Genomic DNA, 20,042 nt, shown 5'->3' on the forward strand with positions numbered 1-20,042 from the left:
TATCATCTGAAAGCTTTCAGTTGATGTATTGTTTATTAGGATCGGATAATATTTGGCCAACTATTTGAAAATCTGGAATCCGAGGGTGCCAAAAAATTCTAAATATTAAGAAAATCGTTTAAAGAAAATCGCCTTTAAAGTTGTCTAAATGAATTGTTAGCAATGCATATTACTCATCAAAATGTAAGTTTTTATATATTTAAAGTAGGAAATTTACAAACTATCTTCATGGAACATGAACGTTATTTAATATCCTAATGATTTTTGGCATAAAAGAAAAATCTATAATTTCGACCCATGCAATGTATTTTTGACTATTGCTACAAATATACCCCCAAAGTCTTAAGAATGCTTTTGTCCTCCAGGGACACAAATAAATCAGAAGAGGTTTTTTTTCCCGGTCTTACTTTCCACAGTCAGTATGTCCATGTAAACAATCAGTTTTTCCAGTAAATCACATATAATTCTGTATTCGTTGCATGATTTGGTAAAACGTTTTCGATTGTGACTCATCCGTGCATTAACATCTCCTGTTTTTTTTTCTTCTTCTGTCTAATTGAGAGCTAATCTTTTTCATTCCCTTAATTAATCATCAAATTCCTCATGAAATCAGTTGCAAATCTCCAATCATCTTACCAGATCATACTCATCCGATCTGTGGCCTCATTCTGATATGATCAGTAACTTGTGTGTGCCTCTCTCTCTCTCCCTCTCTCTCTTATATGCTGTCTTCAAAACTAGAGCATGCGCCATTTTGACCGTGTGTGGGGTAAAGTAATTCAATAATAATAATCTTTTTCCACCTTAAAGTTGCAGCTCACCCTCCCTCAGTAGTACATTCGGATTCCTCTCCGCAAAACTGTTGCTCATTAATATTAATGCATGCAAATGAGGTCCCTCCAGACACTTTCCAGCCTACTGAGAAGGGTTATGCAACTTTAAAAGTTCACAATCTGCAATTGTCTGTTTAGGCACCAAATTTGCTTCATTCTGGACTTTTCTGAGGGTAACGTTTTGTGGATTGTGATGGTTGTTGTTGTTTTTTTCTTCTTATATATTGTGTGTTTATATTAGTAAATATACTGTAGTAGATAATATTCTATATACTCTTTTGAAAGAGGAATAAAATAAAAAATGTTTAGTTTTAAAGCAATTACAAGTGAGCACAAGTAGGGCACTATTCAATTTTTAGTATTCAAATATTTTGTATAAAATATTTGCTTAGAAAATGTTTCAAATATAAATCGTTCAAATTGTATAACAAGTTATACATATTATATTAATTTATATTTATATTTAATATTAACTTATTATGAATAATTATAATGTCATTTATAATATATTATTATTATTATTCTTATATAGAAAGTTATATTCATAAAATATAGTATATTTATTTATTAAATAAAATAGTATGTATATTTATTTATTATATCAAAATATTAAAGGTATAAAAAAATTATTTTGTGTATTTTTATCTGAATTATGTTATATCATAGTATGTTTTTATATCATTATATTTTGTATATTTATTTATAAATATTGCACGTTTTCAATTGTTTATGATATAATTAAGAATTAGAGTTCATATCAGTATATTTAAATATCATAATATGTTGGGTATTATATTATTAGTAGTAGATATTTATATTTTGTATATTATATTTTATAATTATTAATAATCTAATTATATTTAATATTTTTAGGTAGTGTATTGTATATGTACATATATATTGTATAATGTGTATTTGTGTGTATATATATATATATATATATATATATATATATATATATATATATATATATATATATATAATATATATTAAATATCAAATATTATAATATATAATAATACTTTTTTTATTAATAAATATAATTTAAATTATCTTTACCCATTAATTATATTTTTAAAATATATATGTTTTTCATGTTTTATTGCATAGTATTTTCTTATACTGCAATATTGCGTATTTACGTATTAAATATACATAATTAAAAATCTATTAAATTAATTTATGTTGTTTAAATGTTGCCGCTTGTGGTAAGTGTATCATTCTGAACAGCTATTGCACTTGATCACTTCCTGCTTACTTGCTGCACAGGATTCTAAGCACCGTATTTTTCGGACTATAAGTGGCACCTAAGTATAAGTCGCATCCGTCCAAAAATACATCATGACAAGGAAAAAAACAAGTTGCACTGGGCTATAAGTTGCATTTATTTAGAACCAAGAGAAAACATTACCGTCTCCAGCTGCGAGAGGGCGCTCTATGTTTTCAGTGTAGGCTACAAGAGCACTGAGCAGCATAGAGCGCCCTCTCGCGCCTGGAGACGGTAATGTTTTCTCTTGGTTCATTTCTCTCGGTTCATGTCAAATTAATTTTGATAAATAAGTCGCACCTGACTATAAGTCACAGGACCAGCCAAACTATGAAAGAAAGTGTGACTTATAGTCCGGAAAATACGGTAGTTTTCTTACGGTTTAGTTATATTTGACCGATGGTGATGGACTGTTCTCTCTGATTCCAGCAGGAGCACCTCCTGCACCTCCTCTTCCTCCCGCTGCTCCTCCTCCTCCTCCGGGGATTGAACCCGTCCCTCCGTCCCTCTCGCCTCCCAGTGCCAACGGCGTGGGCAGGAGCGCCCTCCTCAGCTCCATCCAGTCCTTCAACAAAGGCAAACTGAAAAAATCAGAGACTGTTGACCACAGCGGCCCACGTTTGTGAAAAAAAAAATGCTTGTCATTGTTTGTGCAATTCGTCCAAGCCATTTACGTCCAGCAGTGAAACGTGACTATTTGTACCTGAACGTCTTCAGTGTTTGTTTTATCCACAGCCCTGCATTGTTTCGTTTCGAGCTACTCGATGTAACCTAAACAGTTCTGCTTGGACCAGACGCAAATGAAAACAATCTTCATTTCAAAGTACTGACTTCTGAAGGCGAGGGCACAGTGTGGTGGAGAATGCGGGCGGCACATTTACTATGAATGAAAACGTAACTGGATTTTATCGTTGGTTCATGATATCGGATTCTGATATTTGAATTCAACTTCAGTAATGGTTTATTTCGGAGGGTTTGGGATGATGCTTTTTAAGCGTTTGTCACATCTACCATTGTGCCTGCAAAAGCTGAGAGCGTTCTTTGTTCTCTTCGTTTTTTTTCCTGCGGAGCTACATTGTTCGTATTTTCTTTCAGAAAAATCTAATATTTGTATTCCCGTTTTGCAAGATCACAATCAATATGTTGCACAAAAATAGAGATATTTATACAATCCGTGTATCATTTACGCCCCTTAACGATACAGTTGCTGTACCAGAAGATCGATGGCTTTGATTCACCACTGACGTGATTTATATAATGACCAGTGTGATGCGGCTGACATCCTCTAATCCTATTGGCTGTCGCGGTCTGGTAGAGAATTTCAGCCAATCAAGCTAGTGGTGGTAAATAGAAGGGATTTCTTGTTTTGCACACATATAGGAAGAAAGAAACTTCTATCATTCATATTCATTTTCGGGGGTCCTGTGGAAAATCAGATCCATTTGTGATCTAGAACGATGTACAGTGAGGCACAATTATTCATGTTCTGCTCCTGTAACCGTAAACTCATTTGTATATAGATTCATACAGACAGACACTGAAAACATTGCAGATGAATACGGAAACACATATTCCTGGCTTTTTCGTGGGGAAAGAGTTTTTGCTACAGCACTTTACCGCTGAATATTTAGCAGTGGTCTGGAGAAGAAGAAACCTTCACAAGGTTACACAGAGATTTATGTACGTCTGAGAAATATTGAGTAATCAATGATTAATAATATAAGAAAATGCCATTTATTTTCTCCTCTGTACAGTTGCCACTGAAGGTGGACATCCTCAATATGATACCAGTTTTTTTCCCTGTTCTAAAAAACTTATATTGGCAATATTTTCAAAGAAAGGTCTTGTGTTCTTAGTTGTGAACTTCGAAGTAAAGACAGAGGAACAGATCGTGTGTGGTTTAATTTCTATTTCAAACTTGTATAAACTAATAAATAACGATTACATATAGGTGTTGTGGGTAATATAAATGTATGTGGAAATAGAATATCATAACTGTTTTCATACATTTTATATATATATATATATATATATATTTATATATATATATATATATATATATATATATATATATATATATATATATATATATATATATATATATAAAGATGGATACATTTTATATTAATGTTTTTAAGTAATTTTTGTAATAATATTTATAAGATTTTTAATTTCATTGACATTCATTTATTTTTTTTTATTAGTGATTATAATGTAACTTATTTTAGAAATAGTAAATATTTCAGATATTTAATGACCAATTAATATATGTTCTTCTCATTTGGTTTATAATTATGTAAACATAGATAACAGAAAATATAGTTAAATTGGGAGTTGTAATATTTATTTTTTTATTGTAATATTAATTTAACCATATGCTTTATCAATATGTATGCATTTGTAATCCCGTAGTTAGAACCTTCCTCAACCAACTACCTAAAAAAAAGTAATAATAATATCTTTATTAACAAGATATGAATAACAAGAATAGCATGTTAAATTGTAATATACAGTATATATATATATATACAATTTAACATGCTATTCTTGTTCATGTCTTGTTAATTGAACTAAATGTAAACATCTTTTATGTTAAATATCTTACTCAGGACAGTACTAAATAAAAAAAAAAATAACATTCATTTAGTATGATCTCTTTTATTTTGTTAAAATTATTCACATTTTCACAGATTCTGCAAGGGGTTCCCAAACTTTCGCATGCCACTGTGTGTGCATGTGTGTGTGTGTGTGTGTATAGAGAGCGAGAGAGAGAGAATTAAAATTGTTACTCAGTTAAGTATCTAGAACGCCTCATCCATACTAGATTGTGAGAAACGGTATGAGATCTCATGTGGATTATAATTACATTGTAAATGAGGTTAATATAAATTATAATTAATACTACTAAGAGTTGTATATACTAGTTTATATATACTACTACTTATATTCATATTCATTTTAAGTGATACTAAATATTAAAAACTGATGTTTTTTTTTAATAAAATATGTTTGACTTTTAGTTTGACCTTCTTGACCCTCTATTATGGCATATTTTTGGACAACGATTAAAACTAGTTTTGTCAATTTTAAACACGCCCAATGTTTTAACAGTAATGAATATTGCGTCATGTTTATCCTTTTTTAAATAGTGAAGCAATTTGTTTAGAAATCATTGATTTATTTTGGATTCTATAAAAATATTTTTTTCCTTGCCCTTGGACCGGAACCCAATGACAGTAAAGGCAGCTTCCGCTCTGTCATGATTCGGCTTTGCTGATTGGCCGCTGCCACTGTGTTTCCTGTTCTGATTTCACAACGCGCCCTCTGATTGGTCGAAACCGCTAGGATGACAGCCCAGCTTCCAGACAGAGGACAGTGAAACATGGCGTCTCTGAGGTTACTCCTGCGCTCGGGGAAGGTATTTGTGTGGAAATATGATATATTAATATATTAGCAACATATTACGCCCATGATAATAAGATGAAAGCGTTGAGACTGATATGGCTGTGTTTGTGTCTCTCAGAATGCCGTTGCAGCGGTTTTGCGGCGGGAGTTTCACGGGACGCCGCCGGCTGCGGTTCAGGTCAGTGATGCAGCTGCTCTCATCTTCAGCGAATAAACACCAATCCTTCAGAAAACAGCTGTGAATCTGTTCATTAATACTATGTTTGGTCTGTCGAACCGAACGCACAGTAACGATACATGTCAAGAGTGTTAACAAAAACATTGTGGTAATATCAAGATTTGTGTGTGTGACGTTACTCTGGTAATACTTTGGTATTATGAGCGTTTACTTTCTTTGGTAATATTGCATGATAATCCCACATTTACCATGATAAAGACATGTTTTAGTTTATTTTAATATGGACCATGGTAAAACTGGTACATTAGACATTCACCATGTTTAGTTGACAATTTTTGGTAATATTCAGTGGTAATGCCATAATTTTTTCCATATGTAACATGGTAAAACTTTGGTACATTAGACATTTACCATCTTTTAATTGACAATCTTATGGAATCTTCAATGGTAATGACAATTTTTTTTCCATATGTAACTTGGTAAAGCTATTAGGGATGTGATGAGTAGGGCTGCAACTAACGATTATTTTGATAATCGATTAATCTGTCGATTATTTTTACGATTAATCGATTAATCGGTTTATGTACTTATATTTTAGTTTTTTCCATTTTTTCCCCAAGTAAATTATTAATAAAGGGTCTTTATCATTCAGCATAGATTTTTAAGAGATTTTAACCATTTTGCATTGTCATATCCTCATCAAAAATATACCTGGAGTTGTTTTATTATGTTAATAATCCTTTGTCGAACTCTTCTGCAATCAAAACACTGATCCATACTCTAGCAAAATTCACAAGGAGATTTCAAATATTGTTTTCACCATGGCAGTCCTTAAAGCTCCTAAAGTAGTTTAACATCCCAAACAAAGCTTAAGGAATCTTTGAGAACATATTTTCACGAAGTATAAGGATAAAACAGAATAAAATTGCAGTGCATTGTATTTTATTATTTACTGGGAAAAAGCTTTATAGCTTATGCTGTGAAATTGTAAACAATCCTTCGAAAAAAAGTGCCAATGGCATGAAACCTGAATGGAACTCACAATTTAAAGTAAAATCCATCAGAAGGTTGTCCAGAAAAAAAAAAATTGGGACACACACAAAAAACCTGCTGTGTGAAAAAGAGCAGTGAATACTTAGAAAAGAAGTGCATTTTAAATATACTCAAACATTTACCTCTCTCATTCAGTTATAATTAGGCTGCAAGTCTGAATTATGAACTGGTAAACGACAAACTGATCACATAACATGTTTGTAAAGCTTTAAATGTTAACTGTTAAAAAGCAATGTTATCAGCTTTTACGACTAAACATTTGCAAACAACCTTGTACTGGAGAATCTGCACAAATAAAATTCTTAGGGGCCGTTCACATATCGCAACTAAAAACGCGTGGAAAACGCTAGTCGCGCCGCTTTCTCCTTCTTTCCAAAGCGCTCGGGCAGAAGCGCCCCTGAGGCGTCTGCCTTTGCTAAGCAACCATGACGTGCTCTCTCCATGACGTGCCCTCTCCATGAAGACCCGGAAATTTCAGCAAAGGATAAATGGATGCGGTGTGGACGCGCCTGGAAAAACGGGCGCATCGCACCGCGTGCGTGTCGCGACCGCGTCGCTTCCATTATGAGAGTGCATACTGCGCGCCTACATAGGAAATAACGAACTTGAGCACGCAAAAGACACGATATGTGAACGGCCCCTTAAACAGTTCAGTAGTGCAGAGTTTACAGGTTACTCTTCATTTTAAAGGCTCAAAGTAAAGTACTCCCACTTCCCGCTGAATGCTGCAGAGGCGCTGTTCGGGAAGCACGTGACATAAAACGAGGCCAGCTATTGGCTATTCGCTACTTCACCTGCTGTACTGGCTGAGTAAAACCTCCGGTGGCTCATTACTGCCACACTTTGGTCACCGCAGATTTGAAATATGCACGAAATGAGCCGCTTATGGCAAATAAAATTTATTTAGCGACGAATCGATTACTAAATTAGTTGACAACTATTTTAATAATCGATTTTAATCGATTAAATCGATTCGTTGTTTCAGCTCTAGTGATGAGATCTCGTGGCAAGACTGGTCTGTCTGGTCCTCGCGAGACCATGACAATAATATTGGCAAAACAGTTTGCTGTGTTTACATGAGAGCTACAAGATTTATTGTTTAAGTGTTAGAATACATTTAGATAACGAAAGTACTGGGATAAACGTTAAATGCCCATCCGATAAAAAAAAAATTGTGCGTATTCACAGAAATGCGTCTCAGTGTGGACGGGGCCTTAAGCAAGGAAACATTTTGTCAGAGCCTCTAATAAATTGTTGTTTAGTTGTCTCATCTTTTTAGAAAGATCTTAGAAAGAAAGAAAAAAAGGTTGAAAGTGGAAAAAATAGAAATTTGGTATAGTATCCGTTAGTGTGTTGTTGTTTTTTCGCAGCAAGTCTATGGCAGCCCATAGAACCGCTTGTGGGAAAGTTGTGAAATTTGCGCACTGATAGAAGACTGTGAGAAAATTGACCATAGCAAATTTGAAGTCTCTAACTCAAACTCTCTAGCGCCTCCACTTGTCTAAACTTTCAAAAATGTTATGCTAATAACTTATGAACCGTGAACCACAAAATTAAAATTATTTTTTCTTCTGATACCTTGGCTCATGAGAGTCAAAAGGACACCAAAATAAAAAAATCGTGAGGTTTAGTTTTTTCGTTATTTTCAATTGTTTGTAAAAACTACTTTTTTGAACTCGTCCTAGAGAGAGAAAGAGAGCATGAGAGAGAGCGCGAGAGAGAGCGAGCCCCGGCCGCACGCTCAGTGTCTTCAAACAACACAAGTGCTGTCTTGCTCTCTCTCCCTCGCGCATATTAATCAATTGACACAATGGTGTTGTTGTTGAAATCAAATTAAAATGAGAATGTGTGAACACCTCATTTTTTGTTTGTAAGAAAAAATTATATTAGATTTCATATCGCAATATATATCGCAGAAAAATATAATATCGCAATGTCATTTTTTCCCCAATATCTTGCAGCCCTAGTTTGGCCTATTGAGACCAAACTTCTTGTGTGTAAAAAGCATGACCTGAGACTACCTGCAGTGTTTCGGCACTGTGCCCCCTGAAATGCATATTTTTGCTTATAACTTCTGAATGCTTTAGCCAAAACTTGTTAGATTCGGTGCATCAAGCTGAATTGAATGATACCAAGTTTTCCAACGTCAGCCATTTTGGACATCGGCTATTTTGCATTATGTTCTAAAATGCTGTATTTTACGAACGCATTAGCGTATCTTTACTAAACTAATTACAGAAATCTTTGGCTCCCTACTAGGGGTGTTCATGGTTAACCGATTAACCGTTAAAAATTGCGTAACCGAGTGAAACATTTTGCTCGGTTAAGTGACGTCAATGGCGTGCATTGAATTTAGTTGTAATACATTTTCGCACCACCAGAGACCGCCAGAGCGCTCCCAGACATTTGTAATGTCCACAAGAAGAAGTCATTTTTCTAATATGAAGCGGGCAAAAAAAGTACAGCGTTGGAGCACTTTAAAATTGAGAGTGACGGGGCAAAATGCAAGTATTGCAATACAGTGCTTAGATATACTTCAAGTACAACCTCGTTGTTGTAATCTCAACAGCCAACACCCGGGCATCATTAGGCCGGTCAGGACACACTGGATGCGTGGCGTTGGGCGAAAGCATCTCAGCTGCGTGGCGTGCTTGTTTTAATTCGGCTCCCATGTTAACAGGTTTAGAGCTTGCCGACTGCCTGCGTGAGACGCGCGGCTCAGGCGCGGCTCGACGCGTGCATGCTAGAAATAGAACCGACGCCTTGTTGGAAGCATTTCCAGGCAAAATATAATAGGAAAATAGGTTTATATGTCATTTTGTACACAAATACATATTAATTCATGACATTTTGATATTTGAAAGTCTATAGGTTGACATAAATTCAGATATAAATGTAATAAAAAAAAAATAATAATAATTATCGATTTTTCAAATATTGTACCTGTCAAACATAGTCATAGTCATAGCCTTAGCGAGGCGGCCGCGGAGTCTGCTTGTTACCTTCGCCTAAACACGGAAAGTTACATAAATATTACTAGTGCCTGTTCCTTTATAACATAGCCAAAGGTCGGTGTATATTTGCTTTATACATTTTAGGCTTATTCTCAAATTCAGATTGTGTTAGTGGGCGGGATTATTAGGCAGTTTTAATAGGACAATTTGACCGGAGAGATTAAATTTTGTCTGACTTTTTTTTTTTTCGACCAATGTCCGGAAATTACCGGACAACGGAAACCCTGGCGCACACTATGGTTAACCGAGTATTAACCACTAAGGGCCTCGGTTAACGGTTAATGAAAAACTTGAAAACGTGCAGCCCTACTCCCTACACTCATGGTACTCAAAAGGTTTTGGGGCAGCAGCACCACCTATTGTAATCGGACTGATGTTGATAGATTTCTTGGATCATGACGAGAACACAGATACCAATTTTACCAATATTGGCTGAACTTCCTGTCCACTATTTTGATTCATGTTGACAATCTATTTTTCATACTCCTCCTAGATCATTGGTCCAATTTTCAACAAATTTGGCTCTGATCATCTTCAGACCAAGCTGGCAAAAAGTTATGGATTTCGTGTCGATACACAAAACTGTTTTTGTTTAGCGCATGAACGAATTTGCTGGAAAGATGCCAAACTATATCTGAGGGCTGTATCTCTGCAATGGTTTGACATATTTACACCAAACTTTGCATGTGTCATTGCCGCCTCACACTGACCATGGCACATAAATTTGGTAACAGTGCCACCTATTGGCAAAGAGTAATAAACCATTCATTAACATTTAATTGTGAAATAAAAAAATTTCCAACAATGCTAATAACTTTTGATTTCATTAGGCTATTGTAATGAAATTGGTCTCAAAATATTTCTTGGGTCGTGCCGACAACAGACATATACGTTTTTTTTGTAAGAAATCTGAACTCCCTCTCCGCCATTTTTGATTTATGGTAAAATCCTACTTTTTCTAACTCCTCCTCAACTGATTTTCAACTAAATCGAGTCTGATCATCTTCAGACTGTGCTGACAAAAAGTTATGCATTTCGTGTCGATTGCCAAAAAAACGTTTTCATACAGCACCACTAAAAATTTTAGGCTATATTTCTGCAAAGCTTTGACATATTTGCACCAAACTTTGCATGTGTCATTGCCACCTCACACTGACCATGTCACATTAAAATGCTAACAGTGCCACCTATTGGTCAAGAGTAATTAACCTTTAGTAATTAAATTTACAAAAATGATGATAACTTTTGATTGCATTAGCCTATTGCAGTTATTGAAACTGGTTTCAAAATATTCCATGGCTTATGCTGACAACATATGCCAGATTAAGATGAACTTCCTGTCCGCCATTTTGATTTATGTTGAAAACCTACTTTTAACTCCATCAACCGTTGGTCCTATTTACCAAAATAGTCAGATGATCTTCAGACTGTGCTGAAAATTTTTGGGATTTCGTGTGAATAGATATAAACATTTAAGCATAAGGATGTCGTTACCTCGACAAAATGATCTCATGGGCACTACATATGATGTTCCCACAATTTTATCACGTTCCCAGTTATTATTTCGTGGCCATGACAAAACTAAGTAAACCAAACAAGTCACCTTACGGGAACCGTACCCTAGAGAGTTGGATTGGAAAAAAAGCTTGCCCTTGGATGGCATAGTTTTTACCATCTATAATGATAATATTCATATGTATTCGGCATATACATATATGTATATTATGATTTATATGGAATTTTATAATGATACCTTTTTGTTACTATGTTTCTGAGACATGCAGTATGGTACTACCATGCTTCACAGTATATTGAAGTGCCATGTAAATCTCATTAGTATATGAACATGATAATTATTCAGTAACATTTTATATTCAGAGTACCATGTTTTATCATGTTATATATGTATAATTATTGCATTTCATTGCAGGTGACAGTCCGAGATGCCCTCAACCAGGCCTTGGATGAGGAGATGGAGAGGGATGAACGGGTTTTCCTTCTCGGAGAGGAAGTCGCACAGTATGACGGCGCATACAAGGTCAGATGCAAAGATTTTTTTAAATAATTCAGTTATAAATAATGCCACAGCATCTTTTAAAGTTACTTGTGTTGGGTTGCAGGTTAGCAGAGGCCTTTGGAAGAAGTATGGAGACAAACGCATCATGGACACACCAATTACAGAGGTGGGAATGATGATAAACTGGTCCAGAACTCATCTATGTATGTTCTTGATTGTTATGTTTAATAGAATTTCCTGATGTGTTCATACAGATGGGATTTGCTGGCATTGCTGTTGGTGCTGCCATGGTGAGTTTTTCCTGTAATGTTGATAGAAGAATGTGATACTCCGTCATGTTCCGGAACTAATCCATCGCGTCCTCTTTCAGGCTGGTTTGAGGCCCATTTGTGAGTTCATGACCTTCAACTTCTCCATGCAAGCCATCGATCAGGTCATCAACTCCGCCGCCAAGACCTACTACATGTCTGCCGGCCTGCAGCCCGTCCCCATTGTGTTTCGTGGACCCAACGGCGCTTCGGCCGGAGTGGCGGCTCAGCATTCCCAGTGCTTTGCCGCTTGGTACGGTCACTGTCCCGGACTGAAGGTGGTCAGTCCATGGAACGCCGAGGACGCTAGGGGCCTTCTGAAATCAGCCATCCGTGACGACAACCCCGGTGAGTTCCTCACCGCGTGAAGCTGATGTTCACAGGAAGTGAAGGTGGCTCTGACTGTTGTCGTGTCTCTTTCAGTGGTTTTTTTGGAGAATGAGCTGATGTACGGTGTGCCATTTGAGATGTCTGAAGAGTCTCGGTCAAAAGACTTCCTCATCCCAATCGGAAAAGCTAAGATTGAAAGACAGGGTGGGTAACATTTATAAATGAAAAATATTTATTCATGTATATTTAGTTAGAATTTATGCATTTAAAAAATCTAACTTTTTATATATTTTTATTATGTATTTAATATTATTCATCTTTTTCTAGCCTATAAAAAAAATCTATAACTGCTATTTTGATTGTATTAATTGAGCGACAATTAAGTGCCAGCCATTGTTTGCGACTGAATTGATCTCTGCGTATTAATATTGTTGGTCTGATGTAGGAAGTCACGTCACTCTGGTGTCTCACTCCCGAATGGTCAGTCTGTGTCTCGATGCTGCTGTTGTTTTGGCCAAGGAAGGGATCGAGTGTGAGGTATGACACCTTTTTTCATGGTGTAGTTGTTTTAAGTGCCATTTTCAGTTTGGCTGAAAATGTGATATTTTGTATTTTTGTTCTGTAGGTGATCAACTTGCGCTCAATCCGGCCTATGGACACGGAAGCCATTGAAACGAGTGTAATGAAAACAAATCATCTGATCACTGTCGAGGGCGGCTGGCCTCATTTTGGAGTTGGGGCTGAGATTCTTGCCGAGATCATGGAAGGTAAAGATTTTTTTTTATCTGTTTAGTTTATGACATGATTTTTAATGAAAGAATATTGCAAAAATGCTCACCAAGTGCTTGAACTAGGTATTGCAGTCCAAATTCAAAATATTGGAGAGGGGTTTTTTCACCCGGCCCATCCTCCTTCAGACTTGATGTACAATCATTTTGACAGATTGACTGCACCAACAGGAACAAGCCCACTGGACGATGAATGAAATAAAATGTGCTGTGTTTTACACCAAAAATACAAATGAGTAAACTTCATGAACAGAAGCCTCCTATAGCAAAATCGATGCGTTTTTGTAAGAATAATATCCTCGTTCAAAACTTAATAATTACTTCGATCTAGCTTGCGTTCACTGTTTTAAACGGAAGCAGCTCTATGTATTTTAAAAACAAATTTTTAATTTGAATGGATCAGGTTTTGCATCTTTTCTGAATAAATTTTTTGGGGAAGTTGTGGCCTAATGGTTAGAGGGTTGGACTCCCGATCGAAGGGTTGTGGGTTCTAGTCTCGGGCCGGACGGAATTAGTGCATGAACAGCGCTCTCTCCACATTCAATACCACGACTTAGGTGCCCTTGAGCAAGGCATCGAACCCCCAACTGCTCCCCGGGCGCCGCAGCATAAATGGCTGCCCACTGCTCCGGGTGTGTGCTCACAGTGTGTGTGTGTGTGTTCACTGCTCTGTGTGTGTGCATTTCGGATGGGTTAAATGCAGAGCACAAATTCTGAGTATGGGTCACCATACTTGGCTGAATGTCACTTCACTTTCACTTTCTTCACTTTCTAAATGTTTAGTTTCAGAGACTATCCCTGATAGCTTCAAAGAAGCTACTGTAACACCTCTTCTTAAGAAACCTTCACTTGATGCTACTATCCTACACAAAATCTGAGGTCTGGTGATCAAAGACTTCTCTCTGTCCCCAGATCATGGTTAAAGTCTGTGGAACAGCCTTTCAAACTATATCAGATCGGCACAGTCTTTAAAGGGTTAGTTCACCCAACAATTTTAATTAGGCCATTAATTACTTGCCCTCAAGTCATCCTAGGTGTATATAGTCTCAGTCTCAGACGTCATGCCCATGGCCCATTGGCTAAACGTCTGATGCATATGGGACTAGACTTGTGCTGGTATTCGGTAATGCGATATATCACGGTAATGAATATGCACGATATTGTTATTGTGGGCACTTCTAAATACAGTGAATAATTATATATGACAAATTATTCTGAATTTGGAATGCATTTTAAGAATACCATTCCCATCAACTGGTCAAAATGCACAACACCATTGTATGCTGCTTGAAAGACGCGTGTGCCGCTCTGATGTAAACAAGCAGGCATGAGAAGCACATGGAGGAGCACGTGAGAGACGCGCTGAATGAAAGCACATTCACTCTCTGACAGCAGATGGCGCTAAACTAAAGAAAATGCATTCCTTACTTTTGAAACACCACAAATAAACTAGCTGCCCTACTTTCTAAAACATATTTAATAATTTAAAATAGCCAATCAGATTTGTGTATTTGTTATGATGTTCGTCACAGTGCCAAATACTTAAGTATTAAGTCTTAATATGTATGTGAAAAATTTAAAGTTTGCGGCATAGAATCTTTCAAATATGTCTGAGAGTTTTACACACCAGTCTTATAGTTATTGTGGCGACCTTCCTCGCTTCGAAACATGACGATGAACGAAACAAACCGTGGTTGGTTGAACTTGGTTGTTGGACATGTCGGTCAAACGGCCTCATGGGTGAGCCTTGGCCAATGAAAGCTGCCATGAATTACAGACCTTCAGCTTGAATGGCTAGCTACGTGAGACCAAGGTGTATATGACTTTCTTCTTTCAGACGAATCCAGTCAGAGTTATTTAAAAAAATTGTCTTTTGATCTTTCAAGCCGTTTCATGATACTCAGCAGGTGTTGCAGTGAATCGGTCCAAAGGAAGTGAAATAAAAAGTGCCCATCCATTAAAAAAATTTCTCACACAGCTTGCGTCAACAGTTGTACACCGAAGCAGCTCCGGGAGGATGATGTATGAGGCCAACGTTGCACAAAAAAGTGGGGCAAGTGAAACAGAATTTAATTTGCCCGACTGGACAAGTAACCTGATCAAAATTTGAATAACAAACAATAACTAGGGCAGCACCGAAACTTTGGTGAGAATTTAATTGCTTTCAGTTTAAACGGCAACTAATAACGGATAATGTATTTACAGTATCAAGGCTGCGTCAGTTGAGGCTCGTGGAGAAATCAAGTCACAAGTACCAGCGAAATTAGCCATCAACCTGTCCATACATACAATATTACAAGGGGGTAGACAGGACAAGAAGACAGGAAATTGAGGAAGAAGGCATCTGCGACCAACATCCAACAGTTTTTCATTACTAAATAATTCATTTTTGAACGAGTCAATGATTCAGCAAGCCATTTATAAAAACAGTTACTTGCTTTATTTAATGAATGAAACAGCCGTTTGAATTAATCGGTTGGTTGTGAAACAATGGTTCACTCATTAAGACAGTGACTTGCTACTACCTACTGGTGGTTTAATTACATATCTAAAAGTATCATTGAATTTTTCCAACATTTCGTATTTGTATGTCAAAAAAGTCAAACATTAATAACATTATTTATGATTTGGACAGATGGAGTTTGTTGATGCTGATTTCATTTGAATAGCTGCAATCATACAGTGTCTTGGAATAATAACTTAATGTATTGATCATATGTAAGAATTCAACGTGAATGGAGACGTGTACATTTAATCAGTTCAGGAAAATATTGTCCATCATAAAGTAAAAAAGTGACAGCAGTCAATTTAAGGTTAATATCGAAAAAATAATACAAGTTAATAATTGATGGATGCTTGCTTTTTATTTCGCTTCTTTTTTAATTTTTGTTCAGCTCTTCTACAAGTTTGCCTCGGAGCGGATGTTATCATTGAGCCATGGTTGAGTTTTAGGTTTTGATCAGGTAAAGATGACTCCAAGGACAGAGACAAGCACATCTCGTTAAAGGTGTTTATGAAGTCATCACAAAAGTGGGAAGAAAAGAAACGAGTCAGTTGTCGAACAGGCATATGATAAAAGGATCAAGAACATCAGTAATAGAAAAAAAGCCGTGAGAAAGAACCAGGTCCAAAACGTGGGATCTTTGAGATTGAGACAGATTGAAACTGCAGTATGCTGTATTTCAGTCTCATGACCTCATTATGTTGGATGATTCATTTTATACGAAATCGTATGTTCTTTGGATAATATTAGGGAGTTTGTCATAAGCATATTTATTAATTCTTGTTTTTTAATTCAAGGTCCCGCTTTCAATTTCCTTGACGCCCCTGCTGTCCGAGTCACGGGTGTAGATATTCCTATGCCATACGCCAAGATTTTGGAGGACAACAGCGTACCACAAATCAAGGACATCATCTACACCGTCAAAAAGACTTTGAATGTTTAACATAATAGATTTCCCTATCAGGCCACATTAAATATTAAATACGACATGTTCTCTCCTGTTTCTGCCTCAGTGTTTGGGGAATAGGACGTGCTCTTTCATCTTATACAGATCTTCTGTTACATGACCCTTTCTTCATTGGCACTATTTTAAAGTCATTTTCTCATTTTGTCATAACGGTGACATTCATTATGGCTATAAACAACCTACCATGTGTAAATTCTACTGTAAGCTAAAGTAATAAACTTTTATCACAATGGGTTTTAGGAGTTGTGATTTCTTTAATCTGATTATTAATATTTAAAAAATAAAATTGCAGTATTTAAGTAATAAAGTTTTAGGCATAGCCATTTAGGAGAGCTTTGTAAAATTATGATCGGGTGGATGTAACACCAAAATTAATTTACATTTTATTTTCACATTTTTTGTACAGCTATATATTGGCTACTTGGAAATTAAAAATGCATATAAATAATAGTAAAAGTAAAAAAACTGACAGATTGTTTAGTCTGATGTTTAACCATAAATATCAGAATATAAAATATTACAATAAAAGTATTCTAAAAAGGGCATTTAAAAGCATAAATAAGGTAGAAATAAATGATAAAAAAAATTAACAGAAAATGTTGAAATCTGTTCGTTTAAAAAAAAAAGAACAACTCTGACAAAAGAAATACTTATAAATACAAGTACACTTGTCAGCATTAGATTACAAGTAAAAGGTTTGCCGATTTAAGTATTTTGGATAAACACGGCAATAAAGACGGGCGGAGATTCGCTTAAGGGGCGGGGCTTGTTTCGTGGGCGTGTCATTTCAGCTTATCCCGCACTGACGTCCCTTATCTGTTCTGCTCTGTGAATCCACAACATAAATATCACCGCTATTTTACAGCCTTTACTCAAGCAAACGAGTCATTAGAATACAAGGCTTTCAAAATGCTCTTAAATTTGGGAAACGTCATGAAAGTCCTCCGAGGACAGCAAACTTTCCATGTTTAAAGCCTCAGTCCTCCGTGGCCCAGATGCTTCGGACAAGAGGACAAAACTGAAGTCCATCGGACGAGGAGGAGAGACTCAATTCCTAAGACTGAACATATTTGCAACGAAGTAATATAAGTAATCTGGTTTTATTCATATTATGCGATTTATTGTTGATTATGCTTTTTTTTTTGTCATTCTATATGATATTGCAGCCGCTATAAATGATGCGCGTGCTGCAGCATCTTACGTCATTGTCAGTCATTTCATCAATATCGATAGGTTGCTGCTTTTCGTAGCTAGTTACGTTTACATTTCTTCTTGTTTTTGAGACGTTGCAAAACTTGCAGGGACGCCCTTCACACGCGTTATTCCTTTCACATTAATGTGATTGATCACTACTACACTTGAATATGCTGTCTAAACTGTGAAGAGTTTTGAATACTTCTTTAGTTTACTGCAGGTGTAGTGTTTATAACCCATAAAGGCTGCAGAGAGCGTCATTCATCGCATCATCGAAGAGGAACAATTGGCCACATGGAGAATGGAGACTGGACACACATGGTAAATATAAATCAGCGACACGGAACCCAAAACAGTGTCAGCATTGTTTACTGTACCAAAAAAAAAAGAAAAAAAATACAAGTTGTTTGTTTCGGGTGGTTGCTAAGGTGTTGCTAGGATATTATTTAATAATCAGTCCTCACTTCCATGTAAAAAGAGTCAACTCCCATGTTTTTATGATATTCTAGTGCAAGAATTCCCAAATATTTTTGTCAGCTGACCCTTTTGATCTAAAATAATAATGTGTTGTTTTATTTTAATTTAACAAAAAAATTGCTGTTTACAAAAACAAATAAGTAAAACATTAAGAACAAACATTTATTTATTTATTTGTTTGTTTTTATTTTTGAATAGGTTTTTGCCTTATTTTCAGTTTGGGAAACTCTATTCCAGTGCTAATATTCAGTTTGGATGCTTTCTATTCGGGCTGCATGATTAATTTAAATGAAATCGCAATAAGACAGAAGCTGCGATTCTTATGCAAATCTTTCAGTGAACCATGGTTCTGTGACCAACCTCCATCCGAAGGCCAGAGGGCGCTCTCGTGAAACAGTTGCTTAAAAGGTCAGCCATTTTGTCTTAAGGCTGTCTCACACTGGACGAGAAGCGCAGTGCCCCGTCATATCATGCCAAGCCTTTAAAATTCAAACACATTGTTTTCTATGAGTGTGCGCACATCGGCGCCCAACTAGGACTCGGGACACTGTACAAAATCCCGCCACGCCGCAGAGCGCCACTTACATAATTTTTCATAAAATCACATTATATTTGTCCAGAATGATTGTTAATGTATATAATGTCTTCTTCTCCGGCTGATTGTGAATTGTGCGTTTTTCAGCAAAACGTTTGGCTTTCTGTGGCTTGAATAAAGTCTTTGCGCTTTATATAGAGAGTTATGTTCTTTCTGTTTCTGTTAGCTCTGTTTTGTCAAACACCATATTTGATCAATGCAATTTTATTGACTCTTGAAGTAAATTTTTTCCTGTTTGGTGATTATATGCACTGCGCTTCTCGTCCAGTGCGCCGTCTCCTTTAAAGGAGCTGTATCAATTTTTTTGAATGTACTTCATTGTCAATTGGGGTCATTCCTGTTGTGTGCCCTCAGTTTGACAACTCATATGAGGGTCGAGTCTGAGGAGGAGGGGGTGGGAGAAACAACTCTAGACAATATTTTGAATTTGGACTGCAGTAACTATTTCAACCACTAGTTGTCAATGGTACATACTGCACCTTTAAACCTAGTGGTCCAATTTGTCTGAGAGCAAGCTTTTTTGGAGAACAAGGTTAAATTCTAAAACATCTTGTGGTGTTTACCATACTACTGGTGTGAAGCTCAGTTTACCATACTATATTTTCCATAGAAACCAGTATTCCTTAGGGTATTGGCAATGCAGCTGAAAGCAGCATATGTTTATTTCAAGGCTTTCATTGTCAAACAGCATTTACAGGAGAACCAATCTGGTTGAAGTTTAGCTGGGAACAGCTTGGTTTTGATGGTCCATCAACTAGAACAGCACCAAATGGTCTAAACTGATCTTTCATATCAGTGCAAGTACCATCTTGACAATCTCAGCAGGCACAAAATGCATCTTTAATGCTTTGATCATCAACTATTTATGTTCTTCTTGGTTGTAGATGATGGATACAGTTTCCCTAAATGTTGGTCAAGCTGGACGCTAAGCTGTTGTAAGGCAGTTGCTAGGTTGTTCTGGGTAGTTGCTAGGGCATTACTAAATGGATGCTTGCCACTTTAAGAACAGGACCTCCAGTGACTCAAAAAGGAAAAGAAAACATGCATTGAGGATTAGCCATTTTGTCTTTTCTCACTGGTCCATTTTCTCTGAGACCAAGATTTTATGAATAA

At 36.3% G+C, this 20,042-nt stretch overlaps 2 protein-coding genes across 12 annotated transcripts in view; both read left to right on the forward strand.

The window, feature by feature from the left end:
• LOC127942925 (PX domain-containing protein kinase-like protein) overlaps positions 1-3,990 on the forward strand; it is a 30,942-nt gene extending 26,952 nt beyond the window's left edge. For 5 of the 11 annotated variants that reach the window (XM_052538929.1, XM_052538931.1, XM_052538940.1 and 2 more), the window contains exon 18: positions 2,530-3,990. In XM_052538929.1, the coding sequence (XP_052394889.1) occupies positions 2,530-2,726 (197 nt within the window). In that variant the 3' untranslated portion in view covers positions 2,727-3,990. Of the gene's footprint in view, positions 1-741; positions 770-2,529 lie in introns of all 11 variants that reach the window. The other 6 variants (XM_052538934.1, XM_052538935.1, XM_052538933.1 and 3 more) reach the window with 3 other exon arrangements.
• A 1,421-nt stretch (positions 3,991-5,411) lies between these two features.
• Positions 5,412-16,897, forward strand: pdhb (pyruvate dehydrogenase E1 subunit beta). The gene is made up of 10 exons (XM_052538962.1): positions 5,412-5,518; positions 5,624-5,683; positions 11,681-11,788; positions 11,871-11,933; positions 12,022-12,057; positions 12,138-12,423; positions 12,499-12,609; positions 12,851-12,942; positions 13,031-13,172; positions 16,494-16,897. The coding sequence occupies exons 1-10, from the start codon at positions 5,483-5,485 to the stop codon at positions 16,637-16,639; spliced, it is 1,080 nt and encodes a 359-aa protein (XP_052394922.1). The 5' UTR covers positions 5,412-5,482; the 3' UTR covers positions 16,640-16,897.
• The last annotated feature ends 3,145 nt before the right edge of the window (positions 16,898-20,042 follow it).

Source organism: Carassius gibelio, chromosome A22, assembly GCF_023724105.1.
Source record: "Carassius gibelio isolate Cgi1373 ecotype wild population from Czech Republic chromosome A22, carGib1.2-hapl.c, whole genome shotgun sequence".
NCBI classification, from domain to species: domain Eukaryota; kingdom Metazoa; phylum Chordata; class Actinopteri; order Cypriniformes; family Cyprinidae; genus Carassius; species Carassius gibelio.

What these genes read in the sequence shown, in the direction of transcription:
- pdhb (XM_052538962.1), top strand. Translation starts at nt 5,483, where the DNA reads ATGGCGTCTCTGAGGTTACTCCTGCGCTCGGGGAAG. An exon ending in TGGACACACCAATTACAGAG is followed by an intron (nt 11,934 to 12,021) that starts GTGGGAATGATG and finishes GTGTTCATACAG; the next exon opens with ATGGGATTTGCTGGCATTGC. An exon ending in TCTTGCCGAGATCATGGAAG is followed by an intron (nt 13,173 to 16,493) that starts GTAAAGATTTTT and finishes TTTTAATTCAAG; the next exon opens with GTCCCGCTTTCAATTTCCTT.